We start from the raw sequence: 27,885 nt of genomic DNA, 5'->3' as shown, positions 1-27,885 counted from the left end.
CGTCGTGTAACATCGATCGCGTACCGATTGTGTTTCACGGCTTCGATTCGGTGTAGAACGAGGGAAATTGCCATTATCGTTTCTTCTTCGGCTGTAGGGATGTTGGCTTTCAGGTAGAGCTGGTGGAAAATGATCGCTCTACAGCGACGAATATAAAAATAAAGGATACCTCTTCGCGGTGAAATAAAAATTTGAATTCGAAAATCATTCGAATTTAGGGTAACGCTCATATCGAATACCCCGCAGGTATTCGGTTAAACCGGTAACACGAAAGAGCGCATTACATTTTCCAATACAACACTGCACTTTTGCGTCGCGAGAACCTACCACAGAGTGCCAAACGCGTGTCCGGAAAATCGAGATTTACGACCTGTCGAGAGCTCGATCCACATATTTCGGGAATCGAGTTTCACGGCAATAGAGAGCCCGCGCGAAAAGATAATTCTGCTTTACATACCCAGCTCCCCGCAGAGCTGGGTTTAATCCGGTTACAGTAATATTTCCATGTAAACACGAATCACTCCCGTGTCGCTCAAAATTCTTTTATCAATTTTGATATCATTTGGAGAAGGTGGTAATCATTCCAATTGCCACATTCTAATTATACGTATACGCCGTGTCGTTCAAATAATTAAAGCTGAAGCTGACGAACCGATTAAAAGATTTACTTCTACTAATAAAGTGAAGGGGTTGAGGATTAATTTTCTTTTGACATAGACCTAGTCTCCCGATAATGAAGATTAGACTAAGACGGTCAAATTGTAAACCTAGATTTTCCCCTAGGATTTTCCACGATCAGACTCAACGATCTCTAGGTCCCAAAAACTTGGAGTTAAGTAAGCTAAAAATGAAAGGATGTTCGAAATAATTTTTTCTCTGGTACTATACGATATTGATGTTATTTTAGAATGCTCGAAACACGTCTTTCGCTAACTCCAGTCAAAGTAACGCAGGAATTCGAGGAACTGTTGGAGCAGCTTCCCTCCAGAAAGCATTCCAAGAGGAAGCTCGCGGTAGCACGGGATGCGCGATAGAGTCGTAATTGACGCCCCCATACCTGAGCCCTGAAATTAATTATCGGAAACGCGAGTATACATCCAGGAAGATAAATGAAACGGCTCGCGAGCTGTTTATTATAAGGAGCTGCCTCGTGGCGCGGATAATATCGTGGCATGGTAGAACGAGGACGGACTCGTCCGAGGACTCGTTATATTTAAATAATTTCCCGCGGGGCTTCGATTCGAATCAAAGGCGACAGATCATATTTCATCGTGCCTTGCCCAGTTCCAGTTACTCGAACGTGTCAATCTTGCCTGCAAGGGGGTTGCTTCGCTACGGATTCTGACGTAGACGATTGATGACTGGGCGTGGGATATCCGATCTTCCGAATGTTTCGCGATATCTCTTTCAAATTTCTGCTTTTCACAGGTGTTCCACGTGACTGGGTAGTTGCCACATTTGCAGGTAATGGAGTGAAATAATTGTCGACGGGGATGATATTTCCACAGCTATAACGCTGATGTGACAAGTGGCGAATAAGCGATTGTGATAAATTACGAAGAAATTATGAAAACCTTTTCTGATTTTCTTATTATGGAAAATTTGATTTTCTCGGTATGGAAAAGACGAATAAAATTCGGGATAATTGCGACAGTACACCGGATACTACGTGTCTCTTAGAACGGAATAATTAATTTACCTGTGCAGACATGGATCGACTGGATATTCGTTTGAAAGGTTACAGGGAACAATTGCGGAGACATGAAAGGGCGGAAGAAGAAGGGTTCACTTCAAAAGAGACGAGCAAATAAAAAACACGCATGGCTCCTGAGAGGCTCCTCGATGGAAGGAAAAAAGGCGAAGCCCGGTCGCTCGCATATTTTCTTTGACGTCGCGAAGAGAGTGAGCGCAGGCTGCTGGCTTACCGGGCGAAACGTATGAGGAATTTTTAGGCGGAAATCTCGTTATACGGAAGTAAGGGGAGCAGACACGAATAAGATAATAGCTCCACGTTTGAATAAAAATACGGTGCAAAGGGAATTCGAAAGCAGCTGAAATTGAACGCCATTAGGTTGATTCCTAGGCTATTTTTCATTTTTACGAGAGTGTGTCTTCTTAATTCTTCCAGGATTTTCTCTTGTCCATCTTATCGCATAAAACACATAGTTCATATGCGGTACGGGATTGAAGTTCCTTTTAATAAAAATTCTAAAAATCTCTAATGTCATATTAATATAATTCGTCGCCTATTTTTACTTTTTATAACGTACTATTTTAACCCTTAAAGGATGTCTACTTCCTCCTTGTCAATCTTGCTATATAAAATAGACAATCTACGTGCAGTGCAGGATTGAAGATCCTCTTATTAGACATTGAAAAATTTTTGACATTTTATCAATAGGTTAATTCCTTACATGTTTACCCTTTCAACCCTATGGAGATTTATAATTAATTTTTCCCATGTACTACAAAGACTACCGAAATTCTTTTTCATAAAAATTCCATAATTTTTTAATAGGTTAATTAATTTCCACACAGATATCCGCGTTACTCTGGCAAACGTTTAATTAGCATAAATCAACTTAACCCTTTGCACTCGGCGATTTTTTCGTTACAGGAAAATAAGAAATCATATGCAAATTTAGACGTAGAATTATTTTACTTCGATATTCCACGCATCGTTGGGTAATTGTAAACTTGATATATTAATTCTCATCTATTTTTAAAATCTGATTAAATGGCGACTGAGGGGCGCTTCTCGAGTGCAAAGAGTTAAGTTCGTTTTAATTGCCACAATACTCGACCATCCTCTAATCGCGTTTTCCAAAGCGAATGCTCTCCATCAACCTCGCGAAACGATCAGGACGATCGTTGCAGAGGTTGAGAAAAGATTCCGTATGGTCAAATCAGTCGATGTATGGTCGAATGACGGCGTACTTCGAGCGGAAATCGCCCTTGCTCCTCGACGCTGAGGCCAGTCGTGACTTATGGTCGAACTTTATTACCGTAAAAAGTTTATCATCCGCGAGACCTAATCCGCTAGAGCGACGAGTGGCATGGCGGAAAACACGTCGACTTCCTGAACGCGATAAGAAAGCGTTTCCGGTCGATTCCCTCGAGGATCGTTTCACGGTTTGCTCGAGAGGAAAAGACGGAAAGGTGATTCGCGAGAGGTTATTCCGACCCGTGGAAACTCATGGAACTTGTAACGCGACACAGGGACGCGTCGAAGAATAGGGTACGAGTTTTTCAGCTTAATAGAATCGAGGGGAAAGTCGACGAGGTTTCGAGAGGTTTTGCAGATTTTCGTTGAACGATGGTTTCGGTGTACATAGGTATTATTGTTTCGTTTCTTTTTTTGAATAATTGAGCGGTGCAAGGGTAGCTAATCGAGCGCGGAGGTCCCAGGAGACCAAACTGTATTAAGTTTACAATAGTTGAAGGTAACGAGGTTGGAAAGCTCGGCAAGTCCCATTTCCTATTGTGCCACGCGGTGTGTGATCGTCGTTCTGGGACGTTAGTTGCTCGAGAGGTAATTTATTCCAAGTTTAGACGCAATTGTAACTAGTTGATTAATACGCGTTGAGTTACGAGGTCTTCGAATCTCGCTTGATTGAATTCTGAGATAATATCCTGCGGATACACCGATATTAATTTTATTAATTGTATAGTATAGTAGATGACATCGAAACTTTCTTTAATACAGTACAAGATCGATTATGCAAATTTTTATTATGCGAATTTTTACTCTGCGAATGACGGATTACACCGTTCGACAAATTTTAACTTCTTCTCTAATCTCTCGAATCCTTTAACGTTTTTACTGTTCGCGTAATACTTTATTTTAAACAAAAATGTAAAGGAAATAAAAATATTTTGACATACGTATACGTATTATAGAAATTTATCGTATGGAGATGCGAATGCAGTTATAGTTTATAAAATATATATATAAATTATCAAATCTATTATTAATAACATATTACTATTGTTGATAACAGATTGTTCACAACGTAAATTTAGAATAAAAGTGGAAAAATTAATTAATTACTGGTTTTTACGTGAACTTACGACGTACTAGTATTGAAATATACCGATAATTTGCAAAGAGGATTATAAATTATTACATTTATTGTTAATAACAAATTAATATTGTTATTAACAAATTGTTCGCATCTTATATTTATAATAAAAGTGAAAAAATTAATAAATTATTGGCTATGAGAGCGGAAAATTAGTAATTAATAAAATCGGTAAAGTTCGATAATTTCTGATCAGAGTGGGGGGCTTGGCCGATCGGAGGCTATATAAAGGGCGACGCACCGCTGCTCGCGTCATTTGTCCGTTTGGCCTCGCGCGCGTAACATTAAAATTTTCGTGTGCGGGAACGGGAGTGGGGCCGAAGTGAGGTTGGGGGTAGCCCCCCCACCCACACCCCACTCCCTTAAACAATTTACTAATAATTTTTTTTATTTTCAGCTATTAATTATTTTTTTCTTTCAGATTTTAATTATTTTTTATTGCTTCATGTTTTAATTAAATTTTTTTATTTCAGATGTTATTTTTCATTTATAGTTATTTATATTTGAACATTCGAATATTTCGTATAATATTCGAATGTTTCGTCGTTGGGTTGATTATGTCTCATCGTTGGGTTGTTCATGTCTCATCGTTGGGTTGTTCGTTCCACTTGGTAGATCTTTGTGATTTATATCTTTGTGATTTTTGTGATTTATATTTCATTTTGTTTAAATTTACTAATCCGTTTCCTTTCAGGTTAATATATTTTTGTTACAGGTTTATAAGACACGCGGGATGCGTGCGTTTAGACTTAAGTAGTTATAAGTTGGTCTAAGATAGATGGCTAGACTAAGTTTCATGTGCGCGCTATCTGTTTAAAGGTAAGCCACCTAGCTTGGAGCGTATATATACATTTCCTTACCCTTCTCGTTACCAAATGGAACACAATTGTTCTCGCGATAGTCGCGACCTTTCTTAAGTACCGACTAGCCTACGCACGTACTTGCCGTGTACTCGATAGCTCCACGCCTCGTAAGTCATCCTCACGACTCGTCTCCGACACTCATTTCTGCCACTGTCAATCTCGTCATGCATCGAGATCTTTGGTGGCTCTCAGGCTGGTGAGGCATCTGGAGTAATACGAGGGTCCGTCGACCTTAGTCGTCCTGGGTGCCAATCCGTGCACACGACCGGGGGATGGGTCCTGCAGTCGGAATCATTGCAAGAGCGTGCCTGCCTGCCCCTCTAGCACTTGGTGGCTATGTGGTTATGTTTGCATAGAGCCGGGGTATGGAGCATGCGCGTGATTCCGACTGTTAGGCCTCGCATAGGACCCTCGGATTGCCTCTGGGTGTTTCACTGGTTCGTTAGTTGCCTCAGGTCATCGAGTAAGCCATGGCTAGGTCGGCGGTGGCAGGGTGGGCAAGGCCCGATCGGGGGGGTGCTGCGACTGGAGTTGTCTTGTACACGGGAGTGCGTCGCGTAGGCTAGTCGGTCTTTTGAATAATCGCGAACTTTTGTAAGACACGAAATTTAATGAAGTGTCAGTAGCTTCGCTTTAATTCGCTCCAAGTTAGATTAGGCTACTTTTGATACAGGTAGCACCAGTAGGCTGCGCCACTAGGGCGCATGTCGGGTCTCGATGCGCAGCCACCTCCACGTGGTGAGACCTGGTAATTGGTATCCTTTTCCAAAGAAAACTCTTTGGAAAACGATTCCAAGCTGAGAGCTACGCTTAAAGTTTAAGATATTTGCTATCTATTGTAATTTTTCAAAGTTCCTTCTGAACTTTGTCAATTTTCCAAAATTTCCAAAATTTTTTAAATTTCTTTTTATTAGAACAATATAAATATGAAAATATCTGAAATCTAACCGAAAGATATTCTTCCTTAGAAATTTTCCGTGTCAGCTGATTCTTATGGGCAAAAGTGGGACGGTCGATCGAAATCGGTGTCTAAATTACGAGCGGCCCGATCCGAGATTACATCAGAATCGAAAACGGAGCCCGATGCTTTTTGAATTTCTCAAATCAGAATATATTTCCACCAGGGAAGCCCGTCCGGTTTTCGTTTCTCCTCCTCTTCTTTCTCTCACCGCGCCAAATCGTGCCACGCTCGACGTCCAAAATCGTAAATTGTCGATGGCCCTGCAAGCCCTTCCAGCTACCGGCGTTTTGAATTGCAAAACAGTACGCGAAGTAATCGCGTTGATCGCGGTCAAACACGTTCAACCATTCACCAGAGCGTTGACCGTGCTTCGAGGCACACTTCGCGAGCCAAGGGGTGGCGACACATTGTCAGAAAGGACGGAACGTGATTCCAACTCTATCGAGTACTATTCTTCCCTTTCCTTTCCTTCTCTTCCCTTTTCTCTCTCGTTTTCTTCATTTTCCTCCTGCTTTGTTTTCGAAGTAAAAATAATTTCAATTCCTCGTGGCGGTTTGCTCGCGATGCAAAACTTGCGTCGGGATGTAGGACACGCTCGCAGCTTCATCGAGAAAGGAATTTTCGTGGAAAACAGTTTTCCGCTTTCAAATATTTTCCCGATGGGACGTTTTAATAGCCAAATTTTATATCGACGTCTGCTTCTAGCTTTAAATTTCGTTATCAGTAGACTAGTAAAATTCGGAGATAAAATCGACTATATATTCGTTTAATAACAGACTAGCTGGTTTCCCTCGTACGCGAGTAAAATAATTTTATGAAATTTTGGCAGATAATAAGGAACATCGAATCAATGAAAATTGATGTTCGTACCATAGTAATTTTTATATCGTATATATATCAGTTTTTCACATTTTTATGGTGAACGCGCAGACATAGAACTCATCAAACAAGTATTCAACGTTCCCAATTTTCGTTATTACCACAAGGGTTGGAACATAATTTCGACGGAAGCCTGTCTTGTATCTCACGTCCGATCCCAATATCCTACGAGAGATAATTTTTCGAATCATTAGTCACTCGCGAAGTAATTAGGACATTGAAGCACCTTATGCTCGACTTCGAATTCGCCAAGTACTTCTTCGCTCGGGGTACTCCCCTCATTTGTCTCTCAGCAAGGCGTGAACAGGAGACGCGAACAAAAGGGATCATCGGTTAGGAGGATTAAAATCGAATTGATCTTCTTGCCGGAATATCGAATTCCGTGGAAGATTCTTGTTATCGAGCCGAATGAACCGAGGGGTCTTCGTTCAATCGCAATTTTCCAGCCCTTTAGCGCGCGTCCCGTATCGCCGCTGTTTTTGCACAGCGAGATTCAGAAACACCCTCGTTTCTCCGTTTATTCATTACTGCCATTAGTAAACGTTAACGATCTCCGAGCATTTCGCCGAGCGGTCGTTTCATCGCGCAAAAACGGCAATTGTAACTCTGAAACTCCATTTTCTTTCGCTGGAACAGCGACGCCTCGGATAAGAAACGAACGAACAATGGTCGAACGGTCGATCCGATTTTTAGCCCCCCACCCGTACCTGCTTCTATTTTTTCCCCTCTCTCTCTCTCTCTCTCTCTCTCTCTCTCTCTCTCTCTCTCTCTGCTTTTTTCCCAAACTACCGAGGGATTCGAAACTTTTATGAATATTACGAATTCAGCGAACGAAACCGCTTTCAATTTAGATTTCGCCGGGGTATCCGCTCAGAATCGCAGCGAATGGAATTCGGTCGCTTTAGATAGAGCTTCGTGGCTCCCCGCGATTAAATTCATTCGTTATCGTTGAAGAAGGAGATCGGTTTCGGAATTAATTCGATAGCCAATCAGGATTTTGGCATCGCGCTTCGAGATCGTATTAAACGTTAAATGGAAAAATTATCTTCCCAATAGCAGTCGTTGGTGAATCGGTCACGAAGAGAGTAACTTGATCACCGTGTTCGTGAAAAGAGAGGAAGCTGCACCACGGGTAATTGCTTGTTTGATATACGGCGAATAAATTCTCTTATTTGTCTCTCGTTGATTAATCTTCTAACAGTATGACACTCGCGTGTCGCCTCTAACTCTGCTGCAGAATCTTACCCCCTTTATCGTCTCGTGTATTTTTCGAATTGGGGATTCGACGAGGAACAGTGGTTAGTTAATGGCGACTGCGTTTGCGGACCTGACTTCTCGTGGTCTTCGAACCAGCTGTATTCGGAAGTATAAAGAAATAAATTCCGTTATCTCTCAAAAATTTTCTATCATCGAGCGAATAACGCGTCTATTCGAAAAAACGTAGGATCTTTCTATGGTTACAGATTTTCGTGGCTTTTCACGGTTCGAGGTCCCCTGTATTTTCGCCACGACACGACGGAGAAAGCCGGGAATCTTCTTATTCCGTTTTCACGCCGGATACTTTGGTTTTCCACGGCCGATACAGGCTCTCCGGATGCCACTTTTTCCCGACGATGGTCCGTTCTATAGACTTTACACGTTATGCAAGGATTAGGATCGCCAGATTCCAACGTGTTCGTGGTAGTGGCGCGATAAAAATGGGTCAGAGTGCTTTTACCCTGGCCTTCTGATAGGGATTAAAGAGCAGACTCTGTTCGCCATCGTCTTATCGTCCCCTCTTTGCGACTTTCCGAGTGAAAATTCTCTTTGCAATGAATCCTTCGAGTATTTAATTATCACGTGGAAGGAAACTTGGTTTGCCAATATGGACATTGCGAATTTCGTAAATGGATCTCGAAAGATTCCTCTATTCGGTTGCAAGACGAATTTAAATGGATGAAAAATGAAAACTGTATTCTTCTAAATAGTATCAAATATTATAAATCGGATATTATAGTTTTCTCTACCGTTAGAATATTTTTATTCCGCTGATCAACGATTCCAGTGCACCTTTGCAACGCGAAGTTTCTCCGAACCGAAAATTTTCTCTCGCAGAAATTATAGGAGTCACGCGAAACAATGATGATCGTCGCAAAGGATACCACGAACCTAATAGCGAGTGGTAGCTATAAAATCAGCTGACCTGAAAACTTTGGGTTCGATGGATTCGTCCTCTTTAGAGAACTCGGCGCAGCCTTTCGCAGCTTATTTAACGAGCGAAAGGATAAGACGCAATGACTCTAGCATGGCTGTTTTCATGAATTAGAGCAGAGACGTCGCGACGGTAATTGAAATTCATTTACTCGGCCGTGGATGCTGCGCGAGAATTAATTTCTAGCCAGACTTTCGAGTACAATTTTCAACAAACAACTCCACGTCTAGCTATCTTCGTAGCTTCGATTTCTCTCCGATTTCAACCGTATTCCATTTTGTTCAATTTCACCCCTATTCTCTATCCATCCGTTTCCCCTGTCTGTCACTGCCGCGATAGAAAGGAGGAATCGTTTGTCCAGAAGAAATTAAATAAATCTACGACAGATAGTCTATACAAGTTTCCAATTAGATCACATTTATAAGCAACGAAATGAAAAGAACATAAAAGAAAGAAAACGAGGAAAAATATAGCAACGTAAAGTTGGACGACGTCGTTTCGCTGCAATCTCTTCCAACTATACCAGCAATACACACTTGCGGAGGCAATAAGGTATGCAATTAGCGTGTACGATGACCAGTCCAGGTCGCAGCTACGACCTACGTTTATGGCAACGTATCCCCAGTAGCACATCCACACCCACGTGGGTCTGGTTCCCAAGTCCACCAAGGGATACACCGTGTTTCCAACGACCCCGTAACACCGACAGCGATTTCGTAAATCGCAGGGTGCTCTGTCCAGCTAATTATGAGAAAGCAGCGACCACATGGTCCCCGTAATTAACGACGCGACAGACGATTAGAGGGACTCAAGCATGAGTAATCTCGCGGCGGAGTTTAAGCATCGACATCTTATGGTTGTTTGCTCGCGTCTAACGTCGAGGGAGATCCAACGCGACCGGATTTCGGGATCAAAGCTAATGCATTCTGGTACTTGGCGGGCTTCGTTTTGCGGTTTTGATTGAATTTTACGAGGAAATGAGACCGGTCTTTGAGTCCGTCGCACTGATATTGCACGCCGAAATAAAGACCTTGATTAACAATATTTTAGTCGGCACGAGAGCAGTTTGTGTCGCAGCGGAAAAATTTAAGGGGGTGAATTGTTAAAGTAGGAATTGGAATTTTTATCAGGTTAATCGGAGGAATGTATCGTTCTTCCTTTTTCCAATGTTCGTGTTAAATACGAAGGTGTCGTGTTCCCTTTTATTTAAATAAAAAGGAGCAGAAATATGGGAAATGAAATATCGAGTTGTGCGACTACGGTGGAATTCTTAATTGAATTTTAATTGCCGCGTTGTAATTAATAATTTCATTATAACGTACTCCTGCAGCGAGATAAATGAATAAACCTGGCCGGACACGTGCTCTGTTTGAACTGAAATAAACGGGGGGAAAAATAATCCGAACTTCAAACTTCGCGTTCGTCGTTAAACCATTTACGTACGATGTTGCTAAATTCTCCACTGTTCCACTCGGACAACGGAACATCTACACAATTGTACACAGTTGTTAGTTTACGCGAAAAGTTCATGGTAAAATTGAAGAAAATTTTAAATATTCTTCCAGATCATTTTCCATCCAGAAATTCAAGGAAAATACTACATCGTCGTAGCCTAATAATGCCTAATTACTATCCTAAGAGATACCTAATTACTATTTTAAAAAATACCTAATTACTTCGATTTTCTTCCACCTATAAATTCTCATCTCCAATTCCCGGTGATAATCCCCCCCCCCGGTAGAGTTTACGAAAAAGGAAAAAAGAAACATAACGCGTCGAAGGGCGTGTAAAGTTACGCTTGGCGAAGATTACGATCGACACGCCGGACAAACAAGCGGCAAAAGGCGTTTTATCGCATGCACAAACGGGGGGCTGGGGGTGGAATCGTTGTCCTCGTAAAGGTTGCAACAGCATCAGCTGAAAAATCGCTGGTACCCAGTGAAAATTAATAGAAAAACACAGAGCGAGCCAGCGGGCGCGATGCTGGCGCCAGAAGGAAGATCTCGAGGGGGATGCACGCCAACGAACATGAACTAGTTACTTAAATCTACCTACGCCCCGTTCGTCATTGGCAGCTGGCCAATGATACGTGCCGCATGTGGCTGCCACCAATCTACCGCGGTTATCTCCGGAATCTCGTATAATAATATGTGTTACGGGATCTTTCCGCCCTGAAACTGAATTTCCTGCGACGTATAACGGACCAACAGTGGAGAAACGAGTAGTCGATGATTTAACAAGTTCGGTTGTACGAGTGTTGTTTGGCTACGAATTTTTTGGAGTAAAATTTAGGTATGGATGCTCGCGTGTTCGCGAATGGGACGTTATTTGGTAATTTTTCTGCGGTATGTAGTGTCGCAAAGTATTATTTGTATTTTCCGTTTTAAATGTTGATTAATTTGAGTTAATAGTGTAAGGGGTGTGATAAGGGTGGGACGAAGAAATAGCAGCCAAAATGTTAATAAGCGTCTGGTCTCGAAAAAGGTTTGTTTTGTATTAAGAATTGGTTTCTTAAGAGTTGATCTGATGACTCCTCACGAGTGGAGACTTCGACTTTTAGGGGTTCTTCATTTTCCATCGTTTATGGATCGATTGAGAGTTTAGATGGACCCTGGTTATCGCGATCTGTCGTTTGTCAGTGGCCGATGGGGTCCGTTAGACCGTTGGACCACCGGGCCCGTCTGTCGACGACCAATAAAATACGTTCGTCGATTATCTTCTTGCAATAGTTACTTACGAGTAAAAATTACTCTTCGTTGCATCGTCGTATTAAAAATAATGGCATGTCGTTTAATTAGCCGATTTCTCCCTTTGTTAATTAATCGCGAACATCCAAATCCGTTCTCAGATATCGGCAAATACGCTAATCCTGCTGTAACACGGTTAATTCGTTCCATGTTCGACGAAATCTAGAATTAATATAGATTAATGTGTTCGAGATGACGCGCTCCACGTGTGGTATATCAGGCCATTTTGCGTAACCATTTTGGATGGAAGTTAACATTCGACCACTCATGGTAATTGGTGTATTTTCGGAAATTGGGCGATAGTAGTCGGTATAATAATGAATTATAAATTCGTGATGTACGAGGATCGTGCAACTTTATTAAGTGTCACATCATGACTGTATGGAAACCGTGTTACAGGAAGTCATCGCAATTTTTGTTCTCTCATAATGACTCTGAAAACACGTAACATGCACCTTTAATTTGTCTCATTGTTGGTTCTACGTTTGATATAACGCGAAACGAATTAATCATGCTATAAAAGGGTGGACTGCATGTACCACGTACAGGGTGAGTCACTTAACTTTTTAACACACACGTGGCATGGTTCGAAATATTTCGCGCGTTGGAAGCATCAGATACAAGCGTTGGAATACTCTCGCTCATGGCTGCACCACTCACACAGACCTTCCCTTTCTCTATTTTATTTTCGCAAAGCTGATCGAGCTCGAGGCGCTATATGAAGCTTGAAATTGATTAAAATTTTCGCCCGACCACAAAAGGGAAGCGTTGGTTGCGCCGATAAAATAAAAATCTCAAGTAACAGCGAATACACTGCATCTCCGCTCGCGTGCTGTAAATACATCACGCTTCGAGCACCCCTTATGGGATAAACATGGAAAATCGAACGGCCATGTAATTTCGCGGACCCCTTTAACCCTTCGCCTCGAAAGCTTTCTCTCGGACGCCATCTTGCAAGCTCGTTGAAGCAATGAACTACCATTAAGTTCCAAATAACACAAAACAGCGCGAGAAATACTCAAATAGCACAATTTTGTATACTAATCGACGCGTGGTTCCATCCCTTATATCAGAAAGTCTTCGAATCAGTGGAAACTTTTTCCCTATATATATATAAAGAAACCTTCGAGTATGAGGGTTAATACGATACAGTACCACATGAAATCCCATGAAAATTCGAATAATCGATTAATTCGAAATAATCGACTAGCTCGAAACGATCCGAGCGGAATAAAATCGAGCGAAACCAAGGATCCATGGATCCTTCGAGTTGCTCGATCGTTTCGAGCTACGCGCAAGAATCGAGGATCGGCTCGTGTCGTTTGGTCCGGTTTTTCAAGCATTCCCGCACGTTTTCCGTGTACTCACCGTCGCGTGGAAATCGTCTTGATGCCGTTTCATATCGGCGCGGCGTACCCGGCGGCGCGCTACCCCTTTCCGTCGATGGAAACGCACCCCAATGCCCCGCAGACTCATAATACCTGGTACGTAACGCGCACGGTTCGACGGGCCGTATAAACAGGCGAGCGAGGATTTATCGTCGGCGAATATTGACTTCGCTTCATTTCGTCGCAGCCGGTTGCCAAGAAATGGGACGCGGTCTAAGCTGCTCGCGATAGAACAAACAAACCATCCGGCGTACTCGCGAGATCGCGCGCGTTTACACAGGCGTTCTCATAACTCGATACTCGAAAGCCACGACTCGACTTATTGGATTCGAGTTTCCCTCGATACCGCTGTTCCTCGCAGCGGGGCTCGCGAGCAGCGTGCTCAGGGCGCGCACCTTCGCGGGGTAGTTTAAACGGCGTGAAACATTAATCTTCGTTTCGCCAGACGTTTAAGCTGTTTGAGTTTGTTAATTGGCGAGCACTCGCGCGTTTGTTCCGCGTTTATCGTACGTGCGCCGCTCGCGAAAAACGCACGAGTGGTATCCTACTGCCGCTGGATTACTTTGCAGCAATTAGCTAGCTACTCGCCCCCTCTGCAGACTTCGTTTGTTTGCCTCTGCTGCTATTCTTTGCGTCTTGCGTTCATGTTTGCCGCGATTTTGACGTTGGAGGAGGTTAGGGCACCGGCAGCTCGAGAGTAGGATTTTCCGCTCGCTTGTTTCGACACGTTTTTATTAGTCGGGGTAATGCGCCGTGTGCCAAGCAGCGTGTTTGCGCGAGTTTCGCAGGTGTTTGTAGGTGTTTGTCATTGTTTTCCACTTTGATTGCTCGCGAACAGCTTGAGGATATTTTGTTCGATTTTTAGAAAACGTAGAGTGGCAACTGGGGTACTTCGCACGGTATTTTTGTATCGAGGAAGTGGGAGAATATTCACTTTCCTAGTCTTTGTTTAAACTTGTATATTTGGAGGAGGTTATCGTGTGGGTAACAATATCCTTTTTGTGGGTATGAACGCAGAGTGCATGGGAAAGCTTGGATAGTTCCTCGAAAATGAGCGACAATAAACAGCGACTTCGGGTTCGGCTCGAGCGTTTAAGCTGATATCTGAAGTGTGTACGAAAAGAGGAGAAAGACGAGAAATGTAAGGATTTTATGAACGGAATATTTATGGCAGTATCAGATGCGAAATAGTAAAATAAACGCGTTAGAATGCGAGTCGATTTGTTGTCAAAATCAGAAAAGTGACAATCTCAATTGAAAATTATTGAGAGTGAGCGTTTAGAGCATGGTCATGAGAACAAATCACTCTTTATATTTTAATTACGTTTATTTCGTTGACCACCGAACATTCCCACATAGTTAACGCGATGTATCTATAGATTATCCAACATATGCGAGATTTTCGTTGAGGTTACTAGACCTAGTATATTCCAGTCTAATATTATCGAATTATATTAGCTCCGAGTTGACACACAGCCTGGTATTTCCCCAGTTAGAGTGCACGAGGTTATAACATTCTGATGTATTCGATCTCGTGAGGCTTCCTCTAAAGCGACTCAACAGACAAGCCCTGCTACCTAATAACGTTAGTCACCTGTCATAATTATGACGGTGTTAAACGAATTATGGGTCGTGCTGTCTTCGAGTTTGAAGAATCTCGACGGAATTAGAGGAAGAGGCTTCCAAGCCTCGCCGAACCAGGCGTTCCATGTAAAACACTGCAAACACAGCTGCTCTATCTTCGTAGCTATATGCTAGCAATTTCAGTCCACCGAGTGTCTACAAAGTTCTTGCAACTTGCAAGCTGTACGAGTTCGAATTGAACGGTTCAACGATCGAAGAATTGACGATTTCTTTGACACGAATCGAGCAAGAATTAAATTCACACGTTTAATAGTCCTGTGGGGGCCCCCCATCGTTGTTGAAATAGGCTTGTCGCGGGTATCCTCGATGTAGCGGCGGTGCTAGAAGGGTTGAAAGGAACAGGAAGGGATGCGTTTCGTTGACAAAATGGTTACAAATGAAAACTTAGACTATGAGATCGATGGCTCTAGCGTGAAACACTCGCGATCTAAAATCAATTTTATCGCTATAGGATAATATAAACCTAAGAACTATCTTATATTAGAGTGCGTGTTTGCCTATGTATAGAAAGGCACGAAAACTGTACAGCTTTTGGGGATACTATTTGAAAGCTTGGGAATTGTATAATATATACAGAAAACAAAGGGTTTTTACTGAGGACTTGCGAGAAAGTCCTCGAATCTCTTTTAAGTAGAAATCCATCTATTGTCGAGGGTGAGAATGATGCCATTACAGTCCGATTAATAATCCATGAAGGAGAGGGCTGATATTATTGTAACATTTGGATATCGATGTCTTCGACTGATATCATAAGTATCGACTTATCGAGCTGGTCATAGTATCAGGAACACTTGTATCGAATTCCACAATTTAATTATACAAGTCCCAGCTTTGAACTTGCACCGATACGATGAAATTCCATAGAATCTATTACGCGATCAACTCTCTATTCATATACTCTTTTTGCAAACACGCTGCGTTCATAAATCGAACCTTCCACTTTTACAAAGCTGCTGGTTCTATCCAATTCGTGATCATTTGTCAGATTTACGATTTCCTCCGAGAGAGAATATTCGTGTTAATATATTCTATAATTACGCGAAATTAAATGCACCTTTGCTATACGTTTTGCCCATAAATAAAGCTTCTTCCTCGCGAAACCACGTTTCCGTTCAGCACGCGATTCACGAAAATCAAATTTTTCACTCGAGCTCGACGCAACGAGGAAAAAGCCCGGTAAGAGGATGGAAACGGAAGTCGGTCCTCGGCTCTGTTTTTCAAAGGCGACTTATTCATTTCCGGATTCTGCCACGCGTTCCCGATTTATTCCTCGCGAAGGCGCTGAAACGCGAGAAAGATGGGAGGAAAAGATGCGGGAGAAGCTGCAAGAGACATCCAGTCACGATTTCAATGCTCCTCCGAGGAAAAAGCCGGGACCAGCGCGAAGCGTCGGCGAACAACGGCGTGTAGTTGAACTTCCGGTGCGCTAGAGGAGAACTCGAGGAATCTTTCCGGCAAGAACCACGATGCATCACAGTTTCTTTGTTCCTTGATCAACTCGTTCCACCGACTCCGCGATGTACTCGTTTTCTCTCTCTCTCTCTCTCTCTCTCTCTCTCTCTCTCTCTCTCTCTCTTGATAATGAAATTGCATCTGACTTTCAAATGTAAATAAAATCGAGTAAAAATGAATGGATATGAAGCAGTAAATGTAATAGCAATAACACCGACGTGATTTTGTAATATATTTCATTTTAAAACGCGAACGAAGATAATTTCAAATTTAACCAGACTTTATCGTCATTTTCAAGAGAACGGCAATATAATACGGCGAGAAAAAGACCAATTTTTTGGACCTCGCAAAAACCGACGGAGTTCAGATTTGCTGCAGCATCGTTACATTAATTTCCATTACATTAAGGGCGTAGGATCGATCTTCTACACCCTCGGACTGGTTAAAATTCAAATGCATTTGTAATCGCACACCGAAGATAATTCTGAACAGATTGTTAGAAAAAACATCTCGGATTTGGTACGTTGAATTATTCTAATTTCGCAGTAGCGTGCCGGTGAAAAATTATAAGATTCGTTTAGACGTTTGATGCAAGCATTCGTCCATCTATCTTATTCCTTTCTCGACAGTTTCTTGCATTTCTATAACGCAAAAGCACTCTTGTTCCTCGTTCCTGTTTTCTCCTAGAAATATAAAGTACGCGATCTATAGGGCTTTATAAAGGTCCTGGTTCCACGAAGACCCATCGCTTCAATGGCTCGAAATTTCTTCTGTATATTAACTCTCTTCAGTATCCACGATGAAGAGGAAGAAGGTCGTTGGATGAATGAGACACCTTTGTTTATAATTATGCAATCTATGATGTAAATATTATATGCAGAAGTACGGACTAGTGCGAATGACGTTTAGAAGATTGTACCGGCATAAAACAATCGTCATAAAAGGCATGGAGGCGTGAATATAGCAATGAAATCGTGAGAGTGATAAAGAGAGAGGGGGAGAGAGAGAGAAGGAAGAAAGTTTAGCAAAGAGCGAATTGATTTATTATTTCAATGCGAATTGATTATATTATTTTGGGTTTAAAGCTAGAGAAAAATATTCTTGTCCCATTCTATCCACAGAATCTTGCTCTCACCCCGCACAAAAGTTTGCGATATCATACGCAAATTCGCGATAACAACTGCGTATTAATATGAAATTCGAAAGCATTCGAAAATAAAGGAAACGGGCGAATAAAAAAAATAAAAATGAATAATTGCGGATCGAAATATTGTCACACGTTTTCCACGCGATATACTCGAATGCACGGACGTTTGCACACGCGCAATAATCCCGTCATCGGCAGAAGAGCAATGCATAAAAAATGAGGCGCCCGATGCTCGCCGACTGTTCGATTTTCGAAATTTCCTCTCGGAGAGATCCCCGATGGTCTGTGCCGCGGCATTTGCAAGTCGATGCGCGCACATACCGGTGTAAATTTTCCAACACCTCGAAGAACCGCGTTTCCAGACGAGCGTGATAATCCGGAAGGCGAGCAGGCGTAAATATCTGGGTCCCGCGAATGGCGGTACGTTACGTGTAAACGGGCTTGTGTTATCGGCGCGACAACGCGAGAGAATTCTTCGCTGCCGATACGCCTTACAACGTTTACATCCCGCATTGTCCTCGCAAGGTCCGCCGAGGATCCAGTTCAATTTCGTCGGTTAAATCGATCCGAATTATTGATAAAGCTACGGAACAATGGTCAGCCATGTTTGCGCGGCGAACGAAATTATTTCGCCGACGACATTGTTTAACCGAGTATTAAATTTCGATCGATCGTACGCCACGAAATTTAATCAAAGCTGCGCATTCCGTTCAAGCTTGGAAATTTCGTGCCGACGAATCTAGCGGAGCTCGAAAAATTCTATTCCCATCAGACACCAGCCTCGAATTTTTCTATCGGTTCCTCGACCTATCCTCCCACAAAAGCATCGATAGCTGCAAGATTAACTCCTTAAAAATCGAATCATTATACAAAAATCGGTCACGAATTCCCAAATTTTTTACCATCAATTTAGTTCTTATTGGGAGGATATTTTCAGGCTTTATTAGGGTGCGATGGTCGAAGTAGAGTTGTTAAGATAGTCAGCGAAGCATTCATTTAAACACTAGTCTAGCATTCAATCAGTGATCAGTTAGAGTTGAGATCGAGTCAGTTCCAGTCTCTAATCAGAGGAAATTTTTAATCAGTTAAAGTACTCTTCAGCGTAATAGAGACTGTGTGACTCTACATATTAGAAAGAAGTATACTTTAAAAGATAACAGTGTCACGGTTTCGTGTAAACTCGTCAGATGTTAATGGAAATTTGACATAAAGTCGAGAGCAACGGCGTTAACATAGCCATAGTCATCGAGGGGTTAAGAAACGTCTGGTGACAATTTGTAGAGCACTCTTTATAAGGGATGCACATCGGTCAGACTCCCTCTGTAAATGTACGATTTGGCCCAGAATGCCGCCATTCGAGGGCAGGAAGAAAGGGAGCAATCGAATGCATCCCCCTGGCCTTCTTTCCCGAGCTAGCAGACACACCAGAATATTTCCCTCCTTCCCGCCCCGTTATCAATACTGTTAATCTATTCGTTGGTTCTTGGCGCCGGCTCAGACGGGAGATTGCCACGGTCAACAGCGTAATTCAGTCGTCAGCCGTGCGACCCTTTCCTCACGCTAGATTTAACCAACTCGACGGTGTATGATTAGCGATGACGGAACATGCGGATGGAAAAACAGCGACATCGTTGCTGTCTCGTCGAGCTGGAAGGGAAGATTCGAACGATCAAAAAGAATCGGCTGAATAAACAGCGTGGATCGACTCGCGTGTCGACGCTCGGCTTCCTGTCGTTATCCTATTTATCCACTCGCTGTGAACAGGTGATTTATCGCGTTCGGGGCTTGTAATTTCCGAGTATGCAGATGACAGGCCACTTGCGACGATTGTGAAGTTTCCAGGTAGAGAGGGGGTAGTTTTTGACGCGAGGAGGGTTAATTGATATATGTACGAGAAATTACTGTTTTTCGCGTTGCGTGATATAGACTTACCGAAAGTTAGGGAAATAACTCGTGAAAAGTCAGCTCGTTCCTTCAATCTATTTCTTTTAAAATATTTGCCTTCGAGGAATTCTCGTTTTCCAATTTGACTGACTCCTCTGCGAATGCAGACGCGTGGAAATCATCGATCCACGAAGGGTAAACGTGAAATGCGTGGAAGATCTCTCACGAGATGTCTGTCGATGATCGCATGGGACTGTTAATTAACGTATCAGTTTGCTATTTAATTGCGAGATGCAGCGGTTCTATTACTTTCGCGAGACGCCAAAGCGACGCTTTTAAGAGAGACATTCAGCTGATTGAATCGTCGGGTGGCAGGCGAGATGCAGGTTAATTGAACGAAACGCGAGCACCTTTGAATTAACGGGTAAATGACTGGCTTGGAATCGAAGCGTTTAAAGGGACCTCGGGAAAGAAGAAGCTACGTCGTTCGGTTAAATAATGGCGGTGACGCGAAAGGGACAATCCTCGTGGATAAGAGTTCCGATCGTAATTCGTCGATAATCGTTCTGTAATGGCGAATCGAAGCAGGGACGTTTCCCTTGTCAGTGACGAAATTCTTCCAACGATGAATGCTGGTAATTTAGAAGCATTTCCAATGTTGCAGGCTCTGCAGACGATGCGGGTTGCTTCGCTGAGAAAGCACGTGATCGTTTACGACATCCTCCAAGGGATAACCTACTCACGGCTGGGATTAAAATTCATCGCCATGTGCTTCTAACAAGTGAGTAACAAGAAAAGAGGGTGAAAGCTTTTTTAGCTTATTTTTCACCCTTTAACGAATGTTGCCCGCGTTGTAGTAATATTTATCAACCAGGTTAATACTTTTTAGTTCAGGGTCGAAACAAAACAAATCACAGGAGAGCAATTTAAAAAATATAGCCATTTTGGAACATTTAAATTACATCGTCGACGACGTTAGTGTCCTTGGATCGTTATCGATAGGCAATGTACCTTGAAGATCAGAAGGGATCACTGATTTCGCATTATTAGTGCTTAAGGTCACAGATGGGCTATAAAGCCCACGATATTCATGGCGAAAATTAGGGGAAGATCCCGAATGATAATCGAGGTTATAATAAGGTCGTAGAGTGCATAGTCGAGGTTAACCGAAGGTCAGTGATGGTGGTCGAGGTTTCGTCGGTAATATTTGTGTTCGTTCGAAGATCTTAAGGACTCGTAGAACTCGCGAGGTTGGTTTTGGAGGTCACTGGAAAGTCACGGGACTGAAAGTTCCTCGAGGAAGGCCGGAGCCATCGAGACTTTATCACTCATGCTCGGAGGCATCGTCAAGCTCTCCTGTCGTGTTTACCGAGACATATCGCGCGTGTCGGTTATTAAAGATAAAAGAGGGGTGGCCGTATTTGATCGGTGTATTGTTTTTTCAAAGTATACCGTTCAGAAACCATCGCATCTTCTCCAACGATCCAACGTTATTCCCGACACACGCTAAACCAAGGAGCTTCGCGCAATTTTATCTATAACATCCCTCTCTGTATGCATCCTAATGTTCCCCGCTGGCCTCAAATTATCATAGAAAGTACATAGACTAGGACCATTACCATACAACTTGCACCGCCGCAATCCAGCTACGTCTTCCCTCCCTTTTGCGGAACGAGCCCAGTCGTTCAAGAGTGAATATCAAATTCACCTCCTCCGCGCGATTCAGGGGTTATAACGACAATGATACCTGAAACCGGTCCGAGGCCGAAATATCGAAGGGATGCAGACCTAACCCACGACGAATCGATTTCGTTTGCGGTATTATAACGTGGTTACAAAGTTACCATGTGTGTTTTCGATTGTACGTTTGCCCGTTAACTTTTAAAAAACGAATACCACGGTGTAATATAATTCTTTCATTTATTAGATCGAATGCGTGTATTATAACAGAATTTAATTTTTATGTCTTCATGGTCGTTGATCATATTTTCTTATCCAAAGAATTTTCTTCCATTTGCTATTTTCAATCGTTATCTTTGATGCTGTTGGCAGGGAAACCGACAGGGTTAGAAAAGGAAAGGATGCGTTTCGTTCTGGGTCTGCTAGAGGACTCTTCTACCTAGCAGGACCTAGCTGGACCTGAGGCTACCTAGCCTCTGACATCAGTGGCAGGATAAGAACTTCTATGTATAGGAAGCAGCATCGATGCGTGATCGAGTACTTTGGAGATACTTCGAACCTCCTCCAATCTTTTTGGCGATGGCTGCAAGGCGACCGTCGCGTCTTCGTTTCTCGTCTGCAGTGGATCAAAGGTACGTCGTAAATTAAAGAATCGAGGTAGCAGTCGAGACGAAACGCGTCCGATCGAGTCACCGTGGCTGAGTTTTACTACGTTACATTCCGGAAGACTGTTAATTCCGTCGCGAGAGTTTGACTTTGAAAAGTTTCGTATAGATTTGCATAAGAAACGCGCCAGGTTTCAACGCTCGACTAACGAGGCAAACTGATCGCAAAGTTGGTCGGCTGAATCGATTAAAAAGTTGCCAAGAAAGCACGTAGCCGTGCCCGCCTTGTTGCGCTCGCGAAATTCCCGGTTTCCGAGATGGAGACCGCCTCCTGATGGCGTGCTACGTTTCCCGGGATAGGATTACGGCGAACATTCGAGGGAATCGAACGCGTTTAAAGTTTTCCAAGTGTCGATGAAGTACATTCTTACCCTGTTTATGCAAATGCTCGCAATTCGATTAAGAATACAATTTCACCTGCTCCTCGTTCTTTTCTCGTGAGCCTTACTTTCGCAAGGATTCCTTTTACGCGGAGTTAGGCATGATGTAGAAATAGTCCGTGTAGAGAGTCAAAGATATTTACGGAATATTGGATCTCCTTAAAAGGAAGAAAGGTATCGGTGAACCAAAAGTAGTTCGTTTCACGAAGTTTAATAATCCTATGAAGTACTTTGGTACTTCGAGATCTGAGACTCTTACGACAGGATATTACGTAGTTATCGCAGTTAAGTCTTTGGGGATGAAAAATATATTTGAAAATAAATGTGTCCTCGTGTCAGTTTCATTAGAAGTTACATGCAAAATGGACGACTACTTGTAGGAGTTAGTATATTTCCTTTTTAAATCGAGATTACGCGTTAACTGATTATGATTGAATATAAAAATTTACGTACTTTTGTTTAGAGGTATAGGAAACGTTTTTAAGTCTTAATTTGTGTATTCAGATATAATACCGAATAAAATCCGCGAGGAAATCAGTTATCATCGATCATAGCACATTTCGTTGCGATTCAAATTATCCTAACATCCAACTCAACCAAAATTATACATCAATTGATTACAAGCCTTCACGAGGATTGACATATTTCTTTCAAAGCAACCTGATTTACAATTGGAAAATTCAATATCGATACTCACCTTCTAACACCCCCCAAAATTCACGAAATAAATGATCATGGATACTCTATTCTACCAGGTAAAATTCGCGCGAAAATGAATCATCCCCAAACACGATTACGAAAAATTCGAAAGAAGCAAATGTTCGTTAAAAGTAAACTCACCTTGGTGTAGACGTTGGCGCTGGACAGTTCGTTCTCGATGACCATCACGATGATGCCGAACATGCCCATGACGAGCGCGTAGTCGCTGATGCGTTTCCGCTTCTCGAACAGGGCCTTCCGTCTGCCCAGCCGGTAGCCGACGTTCGGTTTGTGCTTGGAGCCCGGCCCTATGCTGCCCGATGGGCCCTTCACCTGGCCACCGGCGGCCAGCACGCGGTCGTCCACGTACCGTGGGTACTCCGAGTGGACGCCGACCAGAGCGATACCGGCGTCCTCGCCGGTTCCGGTAGCGCCGCCGCTACCGCAACCAGCACCCCCGCCGCCGCCCCCCACGCCGCCCCCACCGGCCACGCCGCCGCTGTTCTTCATCGCTCCCGGGATCGAGAGTGTCGACACTGGCTTCCGTAGCTGGAACAACCACGATCAATGTGTTAACGACACCTATGCTGCACAGATTGATTTATATCCGTGACTCGAATGCCGATGCCGGAATGACAATGGCGGTGTCTCTCGGGATAGGTCGGCTCGGAGGGACGTTAGAAGGAGTGGCTGACAGGGGATGCTTCCAGTACAGCCTTTGGTAGGTTGTCTTTGAAGATTGGACGAAGGAGTGACTCGTGGTTCATCTATCACTGTGTAAGTTTTATAGAAAATGCCATAAATTAGTTCGGAAGTGTACTTTCGTTACATTGGCATGACGCAAGTGTTTGGTTCTTTGGTTCTAGGTTGCTCGTGGATACAGCAGAGATCAGGAAAAGTCGGTTGGTACTGCCGTAGAGTAATACATGGCGGAACGTTGTGACGTGGATTAATTGAATTATAAAGTAGTGTATATATCGCGTAGGTATATAATCCTTCATACGAAACGATTACAGAGGGCTGTATTTTCGGAGACAGATGACAAATGGAGCGAGATCGTGGTACGAGAGGGCTTCGACGCGTCGAACCAACGCCGGAAATAATGTCCCTTCGAAACAGGGCTGACAGGAAGAACGCCACTGTCTCGGAACCGTCAAACCGAACGGAGCTTTTCTAGGTTAATGCCACTAGGGTCCTCCCGAGTGGAGAAATAAAGCAGCGCTGGTTGCGGAAGAAAGGCGCGAGCATATGGTGGCAAACTGTTTACCGGGACGTAACCTCGTCACACGGGAAGCGGTTAGAACGCGGCTGAAGACGCTGTGACATTAACGAAGGCATAAAACCTCGCTGCAAAATGGACTCCGTGGTACCACGGAAAGGTGACGTTAACCTTCGCGTAGAGATCGAACTCACCTAAACCATCTCGACCAATTCCAACCACTTAGACCACTTCGTTCTCGGTTCGAGCACATTACAGACCTTCGATTAACACGTTTGCCCCGGTACCATCAACCTTGTATCTTTATTCTGGGAAACAATGTAACCTATAAAGGAATAACCATAAACTCGTGGTTCTGATAGCGACGAAGCTCCGTGGAAACTCGTTTCGATTAATTGTAAGACACACGGGCTAATCAATGGACGAAGTATCGGTCATTTCCCGATGACCTGGAATTATTACCTAATAAAACGTTTATCCATTCGAGCAGGCACGTTGCTATTTCTCTCTTTCGTTGGCCAACGAAATTTGCACCGATATCAGTAAAATGTCAAGTGGTCGTAAAGGTCGGCCCCGATATCGTCTTATTTCATTTCTGCCGAACGCAGCGGTCGTTGTGCTCGTTTTTACGGTTAACGACGCGCGCGCAAAGGAAAAGGCGGAATCGAAATGCAAACAGGAAGCGATAGAGCGGACCGGAGAACGGCGACGACCGCCTCGCCGTGCGCGTAGGTTACAGTTTGGAGGCCATTTTGTTTAGAGACGAAATAAGATCGCGATGGTAAAGTTTACGAAGGGGAGGATATTCGCGGTCGTTCGATCGTGGGGCTGTCGAAATAAAGAGGGACGAAATGAACGGAGACGTTGGAAACGCTGGAATTCAGAGCGACGAAGAGCCGCGGCGTTTACGAGCGTTCCACGATTCGGTTCGCGCGGAAATACGGTCAAGGAGACGACGCCGACGATCGGCGTCGCCCCGCGTGTCTCTTGGAATCTCGATTGGCGAAGATCGATCGTGTTTAGTGCCCGCTGGTAAATGGTGAGCATTCGAAGCCGAAATCGACTTCGAACGGGATATGGCTTTATTTTAAGAGCACGTCGCGTAGATAAAATAAATCAAAATCTTGCGTAAGACGATGCCGTATGATGATTCCGTGAAATGGGGTTCGTAACAGCGCGAGTAATTTCGAGTTTACATATGTAATTACACTGTCCAATAAATTTTAACAATTTCTTCAATTTTTAACCCTTTGCACTCGAGAGGTGAACTTCAGCCACCATTTCATAAAATTTGGAAGATCGATATTAATTAATATGTCAAATTTAATGTAACGTGACAGTGTGCAAGGTATCGAAATCAAATAATTCTACAATTCTATTATTATACAATTCTTTATTTATTGCTCAAAAGAGTATCGTCAGTATTTTAGTAGAGAATCTTTGAATTTCTACTCTTCTCTAACCAAAAAATCGTCGAGTGCAAAGGGTTAATATATATTAGGTGAGTCTTGTTGAGTTTGTATTCCTGCACATGAATTCGTAATCGAATTGCTTTATTAGGTTTTCTAAAAAGGTACGAGTTTTGAATAAAATGATAGTAGGTTAGGGGGTTTATTCTTGTCTTATAAGAGAGGTGAAAGTATGCCTAGTTTATCAATGTTTATAATTTTAATTATTTATGCTGTTTAATAATTATAATTGGTCATCAAAGTTTGAAAATAACACCCAGAGCGTACTGTCTAAGCATATTCTTACATTTTTACAGAAAGGTTTTTATCTGACACGATTTTGGTACAGTATAGCGTATTCTGTAGACTTTTCTGAAGAAAAAGACATACAGAAACAATATTAGGATGATGTTCAATGTTGATAAGTCGGTAAAATATATATTGACAATTAGTAAGCGGGATTTTCCCGCAACGCAGCCATTGTTGGCTCATCTAGCTTCAACAGGGCCGTAGTCACGCGCAATCGACACCGAAATCAACGTCTGGTAGATTTCATTTTTTTATACGTATCACACGTATATGTTTTCATGTTAATTCTATATTATTCTATGTTGTCTATGTTATCATGTTAATACTATGTTCATTCTATATTAATAGCAATTATAAGAAATTTGTTTAAATCGTGATTTGAAATAGTTTCGTTATTCGCTACATAAATATCAATGACTTTTTAATATAAAGTAGTTAAAAAATAAACTCCCATCCAACTTTTAAGTTGAGAATGAGTTTTCTTACATTTTTATCGTTCGTGTAATACTTCATTTTTACTAAAAATATAGAGGAAATAAAAATATTTTGACATACATACATACATACATATACATACATATATATATATATATAGGTAAACTTATACCGTAAGTTTATAAATTATTACACTGATATATAATAACAAATTAATATTGTTAGTAACAAATTACACGCAACGTAAATTTATAATAAAAGTAAAAAAATTAATAAATTATTGCCTATAACATGACTTTGATAACGCACTTGTGGTAAAATGTACCAATACTTTGTAAAAATGTTTATAAATTATTATACTGATTGTTAATAACAAATTAATATTGTTAATAACAAATTGTTCGCAATGTGAATTTATAGTAAAAGTAAAAAAATTAATAAATTATTGGCTATGAGAGTGGAAAATTAATAATTAATAAAATCCGCGAAGTTCGAAAATTTTCGATCGGAGTGGGGGATTTGGCCGATCGGCGGCTATATAAAGGGCGACGCAACGCAGCAGAACTCATTTGTCGGTTTGGCATCGGAAGTGTAACATCTAAATTTTTCCGTGTGCGGGAACGGGAGGGGGTCCGAGTGAGGTTGGGATTGGCCCCCCCACCCACACCCCACTCCCTTAAACTATTTATTAATAATTTTATTTTTGTTTTCAGGTTTTAATTTCTTTCCTTTTCAGGAATTAATTATTTTTTATTTTTTTCAGATTTTCATTATTTTTCTTTTTTTTATTCCAGATGTTATTCTTCCTTTATATTTATATATATTTGGACATTCGAATATTTCGTATAATATTCGAATGTCTCGTCGTTGGTTTCTTTATGTCTCATCGTTGGGTAGTCTGTGTCTCATTTTTGGGTTGTTCATCTCTCATCTTTGGGTTATTAATAATTTTCTTTCAGGTTTTAATTATTTCTTTTATTTCCAGGTTTAATTTATTCTTCCTTTTCCACATTTTATTTATTCGTTTCTATTCATATTCATTCGAACATTCGAATATTTCGTATAATATTCGAATGTTTCATCGTTGGATTGTCTCTGTCTTGCTCCTTCCATTTGGTTAACCTTCATGGTTTCTATTCGTTCTTTCTCCTTCCCCGTACTAATCCGTTTCCTTTCAAATTTATATTAACAATGATATATTGTGTTTCAGTTTTTAGATTTCTCAAGATTCTGAAGTTTCCTTAAGACTTCATTTGAAACATATCAATGAACGACGCGGGATGCGTTTAGACTTACGTAGACCTAAGTAATAAGATAGATGCCTAGACTAAGTACCATGTGCGCGCTATCCGTACAAAGGTATGCTACCTAACTTGGAGCGAAATATATAAATTCTCTATACTCCCTTATCCCACTCGTTTACCAAATAGAACATAAATGTTCTCGCGATAATCGCGATTGTTCTTAAGTACCGACTAGCCTGCGCGACGTACTCTCGTTTGCTCGATAACTCCGTGTTTCATAAGTCATCCAAACGACTCGTTCCGACACTCATCCTCGCCCCTGCCACCCTTGTCACGCGTCGGTTCGAGGGTGGTCGGCGGGCTGGCACTCATCTGGGTCAATTCGAGGGTCTGTCGGCCTTAGTCGTCCTGGGCACCAGCGCGTGCACGACCGGGGTATGGGCCCTGTAGCCGTGACACTGCATATGGGCCTGCGGTCAGACCCCATGGGATGATTAATTTCTCCCCCATGTGGCAGGGGCCTGCGTGACCGGCTACAGGGCCTCGCTAGGGACCCTCGGCTTGATTT

At 42.4% G+C, this 27,885-nt stretch overlaps 1 protein-coding gene across 2 annotated transcripts in view; it reads right to left on the bottom strand.

Moving 5' to 3' along the window:
* Nucleotides 1-27,885, bottom strand: part of SK (small conductance calcium-activated potassium channel) — a 180,325-nt gene that overhangs the window by 50,516 nt on the left and 101,924 nt on the right. For both annotated transcript variants that reach the window (XM_017899325.1, XM_017899326.1), the window contains one exon: nt 22,804-23,211. In XM_017899325.1, coding sequence (XP_017754814.1) covers nt 22,804-23,211 — 408 coding nt within the window. The remainder of the gene's footprint in view (nt 1-22,803; nt 23,212-27,885) is intronic.

The sequence above is a fragment of the Eufriesea mexicana genome, unplaced genomic scaffold (assembly GCF_001483705.2).
Source record: "Eufriesea mexicana isolate 0111107269 unplaced genomic scaffold, ASM148370v2 scaffold812, whole genome shotgun sequence".
Classification (NCBI taxonomy): domain Eukaryota; kingdom Metazoa; phylum Arthropoda; class Insecta; order Hymenoptera; family Apidae; genus Eufriesea; species Eufriesea mexicana.
This window is presented reverse-complemented; position numbering and strand designations above follow the sequence as displayed.